The sequence below is a fragment of the Cladophialophora bantiana genome (assembly GCF_000835475.1).
Source record: "Cladophialophora bantiana CBS 173.52 unplaced genomic scaffold supercont1.10, whole genome shotgun sequence".
Classification (NCBI taxonomy): Eukaryota; Fungi; Ascomycota; class Eurotiomycetes; order Chaetothyriales; family Herpotrichiellaceae; genus Cladophialophora; species Cladophialophora bantiana.
This window is the reverse complement of record NW_015971584.1, coordinates 93,941-106,944: the sequence shown is the minus strand read 5'-3', so window position 1 is coordinate 106,944 and position 13,004 is coordinate 93,941. Positions and strand designations below refer to the sequence as shown.

General features: G+C 52.6%; 6 protein-coding genes across 6 annotated transcripts; 4 read left to right on the top strand and 2 right to left on the bottom strand.

The window, feature by feature from the left end:
• Positions 1-420: 420 nt before the first annotated feature.
• Z519_06947 (uncharacterized protein) lies at positions 421-3,168 on the top strand (the record flags this gene model as incomplete). The annotated part of the gene is made up of 2 exons (XM_016764684.1): positions 421-462; positions 523-3,168. 2 exons carry the CDS (start codon positions 421-423, stop codon positions 3,166-3,168), a joined length of 2,688 nt encoding a protein of 895 aa, XP_016618634.1.
• Positions 3,169-4,241: 1,073 nt separating this feature from the next.
• Positions 4,242-5,026, top strand: Z519_06946 (uncharacterized protein; the record flags this gene model as incomplete). The annotated part of the gene is made up of 3 exons (XM_016764683.1): positions 4,242-4,346; positions 4,457-4,585; positions 4,682-5,026. 3 exons carry the CDS (start codon positions 4,242-4,244, stop codon positions 5,024-5,026), a joined length of 579 nt encoding a protein of 192 aa, XP_016618633.1.
• A 497-nt stretch (positions 5,027-5,523) lies between these two features.
• Z519_06945 (uncharacterized protein) lies at positions 5,524-6,441 on the bottom strand (the record flags this gene model as incomplete). The annotated part of the gene is made up of 1 exon (XM_016764682.1): positions 5,524-6,441. The coding sequence occupies one exon, from the start codon at positions 6,439-6,441 to the stop codon at positions 5,524-5,526; it is 918 nt and encodes a 305-aa protein (XP_016618632.1).
• Positions 6,442-7,179: 738 nt separating this feature from the next.
• On the top strand, positions 7,180-10,193 carry Z519_06944 (alanine-tRNA ligase; the record flags this gene model as incomplete). The annotated part of the gene is made up of 3 exons (XM_016764681.1): positions 7,180-7,276; positions 7,337-9,954; positions 10,020-10,193. 3 exons carry the CDS (start codon positions 7,180-7,182, stop codon positions 10,191-10,193), a joined length of 2,889 nt encoding a protein of 962 aa, XP_016618631.1.
• A 760-nt stretch (positions 10,194-10,953) lies between these two features.
• On the top strand, positions 10,954-11,608 carry Z519_06943 (uncharacterized protein; the record flags this gene model as incomplete). The annotated part of the gene is made up of 3 exons (XM_016764680.1): positions 10,954-11,235; positions 11,331-11,490; positions 11,577-11,608. The coding sequence occupies 3 exons, from the start codon at positions 10,954-10,956 to the stop codon at positions 11,606-11,608; spliced, it is 474 nt and encodes a 157-aa protein (XP_016618630.1).
• A 470-nt stretch (positions 11,609-12,078) lies between these two features.
• On the bottom strand, positions 12,079-12,849 carry Z519_06942 (uncharacterized protein; the record flags this gene model as incomplete). The annotated part of the gene is made up of 1 exon (XM_016764679.1): positions 12,079-12,849. One exon carries the CDS (start codon positions 12,847-12,849, stop codon positions 12,079-12,081), a length of 771 nt encoding a protein of 256 aa, XP_016618629.1.
• Between the last annotated feature and the right edge of the window lie 155 nt (positions 12,850-13,004).

The window sequence follows — 13,004 nt, the reverse complement described above, 5'->3', positions numbered from 1 at the left end:
TATAGAATTATGTCCATGGGTTTTCGAAACGAGGAATTTCTTGTCGTCCTCCCTCGCGAGTCGAGAGAGTATTGAGTTGCGACTCGCGTGATCCGCCACTTTGGGCGTGCCAGGACACGGCTTACGCCATCGGGGTACGGAGCAACTTCAGACTCCAGAGAAAGCACCCAGGAAATTGAACACCTTTCGCCTTCTACAAGCAAACATTCGCGCCACTCCTCCTCCTCCTCCTCCCCTCGCCTTCCTTCCCATGTTCCGCTCCCTGTTCATGACTGTCTACTCATTGCATAGTTTGTGAGATTCGCTTCATCAACCCTAGCGCTACATGGTCGCTCGGATCGATGGTCGAATGATGGCATCAACCAGAACCCGATCAACTCACATCTGAAGAAGAGTGCCTCTGCTGGATAGATTGCAAAGATGCCCGTGAGGATGAGAATGAGGTGGACGGCGTATGCCGGGGTATGTACCACCGCAGTCTACCTCTTCGTCTCGCCGTCGCTGACACTCCCTCTTCCACAGGCGTCTACTGCCCTAGCTGCGGGCGTCATCCTCAAGGCGCTGGCGCAGCGGCCCAACTTCTACTCCGCAGCTGTTTACCTCTCGCAGTCCTCCGCTAACCTCATGATCCTGACGAACCTCCTATTTGTCATCGCCTGCACCTTTCTGTTGGGACTCCAGAAACTCCTCTACGGAAATCTGCGACCGATCGAGATTGAACAGTTGTACGAAAAGGCATGGTTTGCCGTCACTGAGACGTGTTTGGCCATGACCGTGTTCCGCGGAGAGATCGGACTCACCTTCCTGGCCATGTTCTTCTCCCTCCTCACGGGCAAAGTGTGGGGATGGATTGGTGAGGGCCGCGTGGAGGTGCTGGAGCAACAGCCACCCCGAAACCCAAGACTATTCCATACGCGTTTGGCACTGAGCCTGGGTTTGAGTGTTGCTTTCGACTTGACTATGCTGGAATATGTCGTCAAACAAGTCATGAGAATGGCTCGGCCGGACATGATGGTCATGTTTGGCTTCGAGTTCGCCGTGCTGTCGATTATGAGCATCAGTACCGCGATGAGATATGCCATTGACCTAGTGGAGATCGGCATCGTTCGCGAGCAGAAGAGACACCGAGTAGAAGAGATCAAGCGAGAAAGAATGCAAGCGGCAGTGACCGAGTTTCAGGAGGCCCAGGGGGGACAAGCTACCAGTGCGCCTATCCCTGAAGCTCCGGATGCGACAACGGGCACACCAACACCTACTCAGCGAACCCTTGAACAAGTGTCCCAAGAAGCTTTCAACCAACCTGTCGATGAAAACGAGGTGGAAGTTGAGGGCTGGGAGGACAAAGGTCGCTACATGTTCTACCTTAACCTGGCGACGGATTTCTTCAAACTTGTGATTTACCTTGCATTCTTCTTCATTCTTCTTGTATTCTACGGACTCCCCATCCACATCTTGCGGGATGTGTTCTTGACGATGCGATCGTTTTTGAAACGAATTTCTGACTTTATCAAGTACCGGACGGCGACGAGGGATATGAATGCCCGCTATCCGGATGCCACGGCGGAAGATATTGGACGTGAGGATGTCTGTATAATCTGCAGAGAGGAAATGCGGCCATATGAACCAGCTGTTGCGCAGCCAGGGCAACCACAGCCCCGTCTCAATCCTGTGGCAGAGAGGATGCGGCCCAAGAAGCTCCCTTGCGGGCATGTCCTACACTTTTCTTGCCTGAGAAGTTGGCTTGAGAGACAGCAGATATGTCCGACCTGCAGAGCAAATGTCGTCCGGACAGGTGGAGCTCGAGGTGCAAATGAAGGTGTCGGACAAGGTGAAGCCGGACAGGGAAATGGCGGGCAACATCCACCAGGCGCGAGACAAGGTCCACGTGTGTACCAGTTTGGTCCGCTGAGGATCGGTGTTGGAGCAGTCCGGGGGAATAACATGTTCGAGGAACTTCAACAGCAGCTTGGCGATGGGGCTGCTCCAGCGCCAGCAGGACAGCCTGCAAACCCGGATCCCAATGCACCACGACAGATTGGAGTGGGATTGCGATGGTCAGGGAGAAGACGTCGCCGAGCGGACCAAAACCTGACGACTCAACAACAGCTCGACGCCTTGTCGGTACGCATTCGGCAAGACACCGAGGAGTTGGCTCGGTCGTCGGTCGAGTTGAGCGTGTTGCGGTCGATGCAAGCTGAACTCCAGAGATTACGAAACCTCAGGCCTGGGGAGAGACCACAGACAGAGGCTTCGAATCCAATTCCAGGAGAGGCGGCAAACCCACCCCTTCCTCTCTCCCAACGGATGTCTACACTGGTTCCGGACCAACAGCAAAATATTCTACATGCGGGTAGTGACAGACTTCCCGCCGGTTTGACGCTGCCAGAAGGCTGGATGATGCTGCCTTTACGGCCCACGCGACTCTTTCCCCAGCACCACCCTCAAGAGCATAACCCTGATATTCAAGCGAATCCAGGTCAGCCATGGCCACAAGCGAACGGAATGCCAGTTTCTTTCGGTATATTTCCACATCCCCCACAATTCCCACAGGCCCATAATTCGACTTCTCTCAACGCAGCAAGCAGTGGGCAAACCGGAACTCCTCAGACAAACCGGGTTCAATCTCCAGCGCCTGGGCCTCCGGGTCAACAAGCAGCAACCCAGTCCACCACTGAGCATCTAAATGAGATTCAGATTCCAGCAGCTTATCGGGGCCCCTTTCCCCCTTCCGAACAAATACACCAGCCTCGTCAACAGCGAGCTTCGGCAACTATCAGGCAGATCCTTCAGGAAGAACTCGCCCAAATGAGAGCGAGTCTGGCGGCCTCTGGTGCAAATGGCACCATGTCTCAGCCGTCAGATACATCTGGAACAAATACAACAGTGGCAGTGAACGGGGATCAAGATGTGCGACAAGCCGGTCATCCTTCCGCTCAGTTCCAGACCGCTTCTTCCCTACCTTCTTGGGGATCCACGGCTCCCGAGCCTACGAACAATGCCGCAAGCGGCGACAATGTCAGTGCTGGACCTTCGGGCCTACAAGTGAACGGCAGTCACAATCACGTGGCAGGGAACATGACAGCAGAAGGATCGTCTTCGACCGCTTCGCAATCCAAGGGTAGTTGTGCAACAGTGGAAGACGCGATGGAGGACCCTGATCCGGATTGAAGTATTGGATATGGTGTCGTCTGTGGGAAGGAAAGGAAATGAAGCCTTGTATCCTATTGAATAGTTGATTGCGCCACGGTCACCGACATAGCTAGGAGCCTGCAGTTTATGTGGATTGTCTCAGGACTATGAACCCTGCAGTAGCCGAAGTTCCTTCTTCCAGCCTGAAACCGGCAAGCTCGCTGGTGACGAATACACGGATGACGTTGTAAGGGGGCAAAAACCCGCATTTGCGAGAGGCTGCAAGGGGCAACGGAGAAAGCGGAGCCATTTGGGCGTCGATTGGCTGTCAAGGCTCGACAGGCGAGTCTCACCCTTGGACAGTTTTGGAGAAGTACGAGGTATTAGGTACTGTACCTATAATAGACGGCGAGACGGGTGCCCTCCTGTTGAGCTTGTTTCATCTGCATGGACAAACACATTGTCCCTGAAAGATCGTCGGGTTCAAACGCGCGACTGTCGCCAGTTGACCCGCTCCTGCCTCTCGATGATAGTAATGGATTACTGCGCCTCCGGTTGTGGGTATGCAATGTTTCGGGAGACATGAACTTGTCGTGCTGCGTTGTAACATTTTGACATCAACCCACTCAATGTGCCCTCGTTCTGCAACTTTCCACGCTCTCTTGTTCAATCCATTCTTTTCTTCCTAGGAGCTGCTAAACCTCCAGTCTCTCCTTGGTCCTGATCAGCGTTATTCAGGGTCACGCTCTGCCTCTGTTGACAGGTTGATGGTGACACTCATCATTCCTCTCTTTCAACAATCCAAATTCCCAGAACCAGGTGTCACGAACCCCTCGATCTGCCTACCCCGAGACCGACGCCTTCCACCGCCCGTTCAAGGCATTTTCTCCTTTCCCACTGTCTCGGTCCCTTGTGTCTTCTCTGTTCTCTTTATACTCTCAGCATCTCACAAAGCACACCGGCTTCCGACGACGAAGAAACGACGCAGAAACAACTATTGTCATACGTGGTTCAAGAACAATTGTGAAATCGGCGGAAGAAGAGCAGGTTGAGTTGTGGCGGCGAGAGCTACGTCTAGTTGGGCAACCCAGTGAGGGAACCCGATCAGCACAATGGAGGCATCACAGATACTCGGTCGACAAATTAGTGACGGGACTGTTGGCAATGACAACGCCACCGGCGACGAGGTTGACAATGGGTATTGGTGGTATTCTCCTGTAGGTCCAACTTGTCGAGCGACCCTTCTTGCGTTGCTTTGGACTTGTAACTTGACCTCCATGGCAAACTTGAAATGTCTTGTTCCAAGGTTGACTCTTTTTGCTCACAGACAGCCGACGCCATCAAATGGGCCGTGGTTGCCGCGATACTCCTGGCCTTCTCTCTCTACTTCCTCGCAGGACACCTACATGCTCGGCGGAGGATGCAGAAGGGCTTGCCGCCTCTGGCTTATCATCGAGTAGGTTTTCTGGTTCTTTGATCTTCTCGAGCCTAGAACTCGACGGACTTGTGCATCCTATGTCCTAGGTGATAGACTGACGTGGGTTAAATACAGTGGCTCGTCTCCCGCCGTCAAAAGGCCGCCTTCTTGCAACAACACCCCCAATATGCAAATCAGTTCGCCTTCTACCGGGCACAGCAAGAGCGAGTAGGTCCGTATGGCGGCTATTCATATGCTCCCGGATCTGGGCAGGCATATCAGATGGGTGGGATGTACGGGCCACCACCGCCTGCATATCACGAACCAGAATACGTTCCAGCATACACCCCTCCGCAAGGAAATGGACCTAATAAAGTCGACCCGGATCAACGCTACAACCCTCCGAGTGAACCCCCTCCAGCTCGTGCCAGTGCAGCGGCGGAACCGACTCAACCTGAACCAGCAAGAATCGCACCTTAAGGAGGAAAATATGTGCTTTGAAACAACTCAAGTGGCTTCGCATCACTATCGGCCGAATTTTCGCGGTTGGCGCTCGGTCGGGACGGGGTGGTTGCCATTTATATCGTCATTTGTCTCCGCGAAGACGAGAGTTCAGCGGAAGATCCGCCTTTACGCTTGTGTATGATGGCTAAGCAACCACAACCTGCAACGCACTGCACAGTAGCATAATGAGCCTATGGGAATTCAACATCAACGGATGGAGTTAGGTTGCAGGCCGGACCACTCTGAATCGCCTGCCACCAAATGACATAAAATAGATCAATTGGTATCGTGCTGTTGTGCATGGCTTCAGGATCGGCATCCAACAGGAGCTGGCGTGACTTTTCAAACTCACCTTATGCACAGTTGAGCAATGCATTTTCCCGCTACAAGTGGCCAGAATGCAATACGCATAGCGCGTCCAGAAGGCGTGCGCTCAAACAATCAGAGAGACTTGGCATCTTTGATCGCGGACTCTATTCTATTTCCATTGCATCCAGATCGTCATCCACGTCTCCCTCCCCTTGAATGGCATTATCTGACATTGCATCATCCCACTCTACCCTCCCTTGGTTATGGAGTTGTAGAGCTCTGGCCTCCGCTTCTCGCCTCTCTTTTGCTCTTTGTTCCTCCACCGTCTTTTCCCTCGCCCTTCTTCTCGCCTCAATGATCGTCTTTCTGACCACATCCTCTTCCTCCGGCACGGATATGCTACTGGGATCTCTGTATAGTACCAGCGCTGTATTTAGGTTCTCGGGTGGCAGCCCCGCAGGTTGGGGAAGTCGATCAGGATTCTGCGACCGGAGCAGTTTCTGCGGCATCCTAGAGACCCTTTTGTCTATATCTGGGAGGAATAATGTGGCGTTATGGGCTGCTTCCTCGGCTTCGATTTGTGCAATCTCAGACTCGAGGTCATGGATGATTATCCTGTGAGGGGTATCGTCGACGGTCATGAAGTCGGCATCAGGGAGGGTAGGTGGCTTTATGGGTATTTGAGGAACGGGTGTAGAATGGGGTGGATGAGGCGGTCCGTTGTCATATTGAATGGACGTGGGAAGAGGTAGAGCGGGTCGAGCATCGGTATTGGTGATGTGTGGGCGGAACGAGACTGTAGAGGGGCTCGTGGGTGAACTGGATCGAAGCTGTTGAGCTTGGGAGGGCGGCGATGGCGCCACCGAAGGCGTGAATATGGAAGGTTGCGTATATTGGTGTGATACTGCATTGGTCTGGTTATTGGCCTGATTCAGGCGGAGTTTCTTGAAATGCGACGAGATGTTGGATTGAGACTCGAGCTCGTCTTCGGCCCTTCGCTTCCCATGGCTGAGCAGATTGCTGCGATGTTGATTTGCAAGCGAAGGGTGCCATTCTGCTGTGACAGGAGCAAAGTGAGCCATTAGTCGTAGAGACTTTGCTGGTCGTGGTCAGGATGCGGCGTAATACGAGTAGAGGTTCGATGTGAGGCTGCCTTAGTCTAAGGGAGGTTCTGGAGTCGAACACCGCCGCAGGTGCAGGCGGGAGGGAGGGCAAGGAGGGCTTTCTCCGAAAATTGGCCTTTCGCTTTGAATTTTCCCTTCCTTTCACTTCTTGCTCATTTCTCTCTGGTGCGGCAGACACAGCTCGCTTCGCGGTCTGGGTCGTAATTTGACATTGTACGTATGAAGCGTGAGGAAACACCTTGCGCAATATCAGAAAGAAGTCTCACGGGGAGGATAAAGGGGGATAGTCGGCGGCCTGGAAGGTGCGAGAACCAAGGAGGTGAAGGTGCCAGCAAGTGCCAGTGCCAGTGAGGTGAATGAATGCGGAGCCCAAGCGCGATTTGGAGAGCTGCCGCTGCCGCTGCGGGCTGCCACCAAGGAGCCAGTCCCGCCATTACCAGCACCACCTGCACCTGCGCTCTTCCTCGCCGCACCCCTCGATGCTCAAAAATTGCGGCGGGCTTGACTCACGACCCCAATACACAACTCACCACGAAATTTTCAACTTTCGCGTCACGACACGTTGCCAGGTGGGAACGACGTGGTTATCGAGGAGACAGCCTATCCGCACGGCCAGCATCGTTTCAGAATTCTTCTTCCCAGTGCGTTCCAACCGCTCTGCGACCGTCCACCCTGCGGCCGCACACGACCTCGAGAATGGCGTCCACCGCGCCCTCCACCACCCACGAGTGGACCGCTCCAAAGGTTCGAGAAACCTTTCTCAAGTACTTTGAAGAACGAGGCCATACATTCGGTGAGTTCAGCCTGTCCTTCCGTCTTTGCGACGCTTAATTACTGACTTTTTGCAACCCAGTGAGATCCTCCCCCGTTGTTCCTCTGTCGGATCCCACCCTTCTCTTTACAAATGCGGGCATGAACCAGTTCAAACCTATCTTCCTCGGCACAGTCGATCCCTCAAGCAAAGAAGGCCAGTATAAACGAGTGGTCAACTCGCAGAAATGCATACGTGCTGGCGGAAAGCACAACGACCTTGAAGATGTCGGCAAGGACAGCTATCACCATACCTTTTTTGAGATGTTAGGCAACTGGTCGTTTGGTGATTACTTCAAGAAGGAGGCCATCCTATTCTCTTGGGAGTTGCTGACCGAGGTATTTGGACTGGACCCGGATAGATTGTATGTCACCTACTTTGAAGGAAACGAAGCCGGCGGCCTGGAGCCCGATCTGGAGGCAAAGGAGATCTGGAAGAGTGTCGGGGTTCCTGAGGACCACATACTGCCTGGTAACATGAAGGACAACTTTTGGGAAATGGGCGATCAGGGACCGTGTGGCCCTTGCTCCGAAATCCACTATGATCGCATCGGTGGTCGCAACGCCGCCAGCCTCGTCAACCAGGATGACCCCAACGTGTTAGAAATCTGGAATAATGTGTTTATCCAATACAACCGAGAACCTGACAGGAGCTTACGGCCGCTACCGAACAAGCACGTCGATACGGGCATGGGCTTTGAACGACTGGTCAGTGTCTTGCAAGACAAGATGTCCAACTACGATACCGATGTCTTCACTCCGATATTTTCCCGAATTCAAGAAGTCACCGGTGCCAGACACTACTCGGGAAAGTTCGGCAAAGAGGATGTTGACGGGATCGACACTGCTTACAGAGTCGTGGCGGATCATGTACGGACATTGACTTTCGCCATCAGTGACGGCGGTATTCCCAACAATGAAGGAAGAGGATATGTTGTCCGACGAGTGCTGCGACGTGGTGCGCGATACGCTAGGAAATACTTCGATGTCGAAATTGGCGATTTCTTTTCCAAAATTGTGCCTACCCTGGTGGAACAGATGGGCGGCATGTTTAGGGAGATCGTCGCGAAAGAGGACGAGGTCAAGGAAATCCTTAACGAGGAAGAACTCTCTTTCGCAAAGACACTAGATCGCGGGGAGCGGCAATTCGAGGTGTATGCCCAGAAGAGTCAGGTTCAAGGGTTAAAGAAACTGCATGGTGCCGATGTCTGGCGACTATATGACACTTTTGGGTTCCCGGTCGATCTCACGCGGCTCATGGCTGAAGAAAGAAACCTTTCTATCGACGACAACGAGTTCGAGGCTGCCAGATTGGCTGCTAAAGAAGCCAGCAAGGGTCAGAAGAAAGCGGCAAGTGGTGTACTCAAGCTGGATGTGCATGATCTGGGTCAACTAGAGAAAATGCCCGGCGTGACGAAAACGGACGACAGTGCCAAATACGGCAGGCAGAACATCACCAGTACAGTCCAGGCGATATACCATGCGAAGAAGTTCCACACCGACACAAAGAACATTCCAGAGGATGATCAAATTGGCATTATTCTCGATCGAACATGTTTTTACGCGGAACAGGGTGGTCAGGAGTACGACACCGGTCGCATCGTCATTGATGGACAAGCGGAACTTGAAGTGGAAAATGTTCAGCTTTATGCCGGCTATGTGCTCCACACAGGTTACATGAAATACGGTCACTTCTCAGTAGGGGACAAGGCAATCTCCGAGTACGACGAACTGAGACGATGGCCCATACGGAACAACCACACTGGTACACACATTCTCAATTTCGCTCTGAGGGAGGTGCTGGGTGACGGTGTCGAACAGAAGGGCTCATTGGTTGCCCAGGAAAAGCTAAGATTCGATTTCAGCCACAAATCAGGTGTCTCAGACGCTGATCTGCAGAGGATTGAGGACATATCGACAGAGTATATCAGGCAGAATTGCCCAGTATACGCCAAGGACGTGCCTCTTGTCATTGCACGGGAGATTGCTGGCGTCAGAGCCGTGTTCGGCGAGACCTACCCTGATCCAGTTCGGGTCGTGTCGGTCGGCGTTGAAGTCGACGATATCCTGAAGAATGTCAAGGACGAGAGATGGAAAACGGTTAGCATCGAATTCTGCGGCGGCACGCATGTTAGAAGCACGGGCGACATCAAGGACCTCATCATCCTCGAAGAAGGCGGCATCGCCAAAGGCATCAGAAGAATCATCGCCGTCACTGGCGAGGACGCCCATGAAGTTCAACGCGTGGCGGAAGAGTTCTCTGCGAAGCTCGACAAGTTTGAGAAGATGCCATTCGGCTCGCCGAAGGAACAAGAAGCAAAGGCCATACAGCTTGAACTCAACAACTTGTCGATATCCGCGGTGAGAAAGTCACAATTCCGAGATCGCTTTGCCAAGATTACCAAGGAGATTCTCGAACAGCAGAAAAAGCTGCAGAAAGAGGAGACGAAGAAGGCCATCGACACGATAACTGAATATTTTGACAAGAATCCCAAGGCCCAAGGGGTGGTTCTGAGGTTACCGATCGGAGGGAATCCCAAGATTGTACCGGATGTGGTCAAGCATGTGCAGACCAAGATGAAGGACAAGAGTGTGTATATTATTGTCGCTGATGAGAAGGATCCTGAGGGCAAGGTTTACCATGGATGTTTTGTCGGTCAGGTAAGTTTTTTGGGGGGGCTCCGCGAAGAATGCGTGAATCAATTTGCTTACATGAATCCCTGCAGAATGGCCTCAAAGCCGGTATGAAATCTCCGGAGTGGTCGTCAACAGTATCGAGTCTTGTTGGCGGCAAAGCTGGTGGCAAGGAACCAGTTGCCATTGGCACAGGAACGGAACAGTCCAAAATTGACGAGGCATTGAAGGCTGCAACGGATTATTTGGAGAAATTCAAGCTATGATTGCATAGAGCGGAAATGCAATGGATGGATGGTAATTGAAGTTGGCAGGCTAGAGAACACCCTCGCCATTACACGAGAAGGGTCTGTCGCCACCGGCTGCGCAAGGATTGATTGAGACATGCCAAACACGAGTACGTGTAGCATCAGATAGATACCCCTGGGGCGCCTGGTGATAAAAGCAAAAAACACCTCGACCTCCATTGCTCTTGTCAGCCTCGCAGCCTTGTGAATGTGCAACACAGTCCAATCAGACGTCAAGACGGGCAATGCTCCCGTTGTCCAATGAGTGGCCAAGATGGCCAACCAAATTAGGAAATATGACGAATGAAGAACGAAATGACGTTGGCGTAGGGATGTGATGTCGACGTCGAATGTTAAAAGAGCACAACAGACACTTCGCTGCTTGCTTCCTCTGCATTTGCCAATCCGTATCAACCGTTTCACCTTGAGACGTATTCGCGTGAAAGTCAAGGTTCCCCAGCGAGAAATGCAAAGTCGGCCATTACGCCTCCCTCATCCTAGGCTAAGCGTCGATATCACGAGAGTCCGCATTACCGTTCCGTCTTCAGCTTCACCACCGGCTCTGCGACGGGCAAGAGCCCTTTCGACACAACTCGTACAATATCGACACCCCTCCTCTTCATCCCCGCGAAAACTCAGGAATCTTTCCGCTTCCGCTTACGGCACACTCGAGGGCCTCGACATCCACCCAGACCGCATCTGCAAGCAACAACATCCCGCAAGGACAACTGGCAGCAAAATGAGCTACACCATCCCAGGCGGATGCTACTGCGGCAGAATCCGCTATGAAATCACGCTAGACGACCCGGACAAGGAGGCCCGCACTTCCATCTGCCACTGCGGCAACTGCAAGAAGTTCACCGGCGGGAACTTTGGGATCACGAGCAAGATCCCGAGATCCAGCTTCCAGATAACTCAGGGTCATGATTCCGTCAAGGTCCACGAGGAGGGCAACGGGACGGGCACGATCTTGCATAGAGAGTTTTGTAAGGAATGTGGGAGCGGCCTTTTGGAGTATGGTGTGAGTAGTAGCTTACATGTCCTTACCACTCACGCATGCACCTCTCCATGGAATATACCCCCCAGCCACCACAGCTCTTTCGTCTCACTTTTCAGAACATTGTCAGCGGCGCTTCGATTAACGCTGAATACGACCAGGCAAATGCAGGAGATTTCGTCTACGTCTTTTACGGCACGCTCGACCATCCGACAGACCTGCCGCCGAAGGGCGAGTTTTTCACCAGTAGGCGGGATTCGTGGATGCCGGAGATCCCTGGTAAGTTTCCTTGCCGTTGAACTTACCACGATGGCCTATGCTCGGGTCCAGGAACTCGGGAAAGAACTGACACCGTGCGTGCGCAGGATTGTTCCAGAAGAAGAAAATCAAGGAGTAAACAGATCAGAGGGGCTACAGAGAAGCCGATCAGGAGGTATAGAGCGAGTTGATGTGAGATAGATTGTGCCGATACTAGTGCCTGCCACACTACTAGGCAGAGAGAGAAAAAATTGGGCCCCTTCAAAAAATGGAAGAAATTTCGAAAGCAGAGACCACCCAAGAAAGAGGAATAGTAAGCCGTGGAGATCCGTCATCGATAACAGTATCAGATTTTGTACAATACGGCGTATAGATAGTGGTAGTATCCAGTTATAGTATTAAGACACTATGGGTGACAATGGGTATACAAAATACCCTTCTTTGTCCTCCCCTTTTTCCAAACACGAGTTGAACAATCCTCAACTTTCCGCCGCAGTGATCCTCCAACGGCAATTTGCCTATAGAGTATTAACACAATAAACACCAGTACCTAACAGTCCTGGTAACCCCTTTCCCTAGAACACGTTCAATCCACCGTCTTTCACCATTTTACTCCAGACGAACCTCTTCGTCACTGTCTCTGTTAACATGACGAAGGTTCTCATCCACCCACTGATGCGCCTCTGACCTGGGGCCAAAACACCTCCGAGAACATGGACCGGTACTACAAGGCAAGTCGGCGAGGCCGTGGTGGACTATCGACATCTCGTGCCTGTGACGCGGGACCTGGTAGAACCGGCGGATCTGATACTCTGGCACCGTCGCAAAGTCATCCCAGCGTAGATGGACGGTAAGCGCAGCGTGGGGCAGACGGATGTGGTGTCTGGTGAAGGGTTTATCCTGCATTACCTCGAGGGACATGACGTATTCCCTGTTGGGTGCGTGTGGGTTGTCGGGTTCGGGGAGCGTGTCGGTAATGACGACGAGGCAGATGTATCGTGTATTGGCTGAATAGTTGAGAGAGGTGTTGTCCATTTCGGTTGTTGGTTCTTCGTGGGGGTCGCAGACAACCTCAACGTCCATTCTGCATGGTTCATCTTCGACTTCTTCGTCGGAGGAGCTGTCGACGCAGTCCAGGTCGAATGGTTCTTCGTCGGATATGTAACTGTTACTATCCGTTTGGTTGGACTCTCGAGGGACTCCGCCGGAGGGGAGGCACCACGGGACCCTAGACGAAGCTTCGAATTCTTCGTAAACGCCTGCTGGCAATTCGGAGAAGTTGACCTCTCGGAGATGGGGATCTGTGGTGATTTCACCACCTTCAGAATAAGAAATGCCCAAGGTAGCGAGGTACGCACCTGCAGAGGCCGGAGATATCATCTCTGGCACTAAGAGGTTTGACAAGGGGCAGGACCTGCGTTGAGATGGAGCGAGAGCATGTGATGAGTCGAAGTTGGCAGAATCCATCGGTTAGGTGGTTGTTGACCAGACTCGCGGTTGCTGTGTACAATCGAGATTTTATCCACGATAGGAAG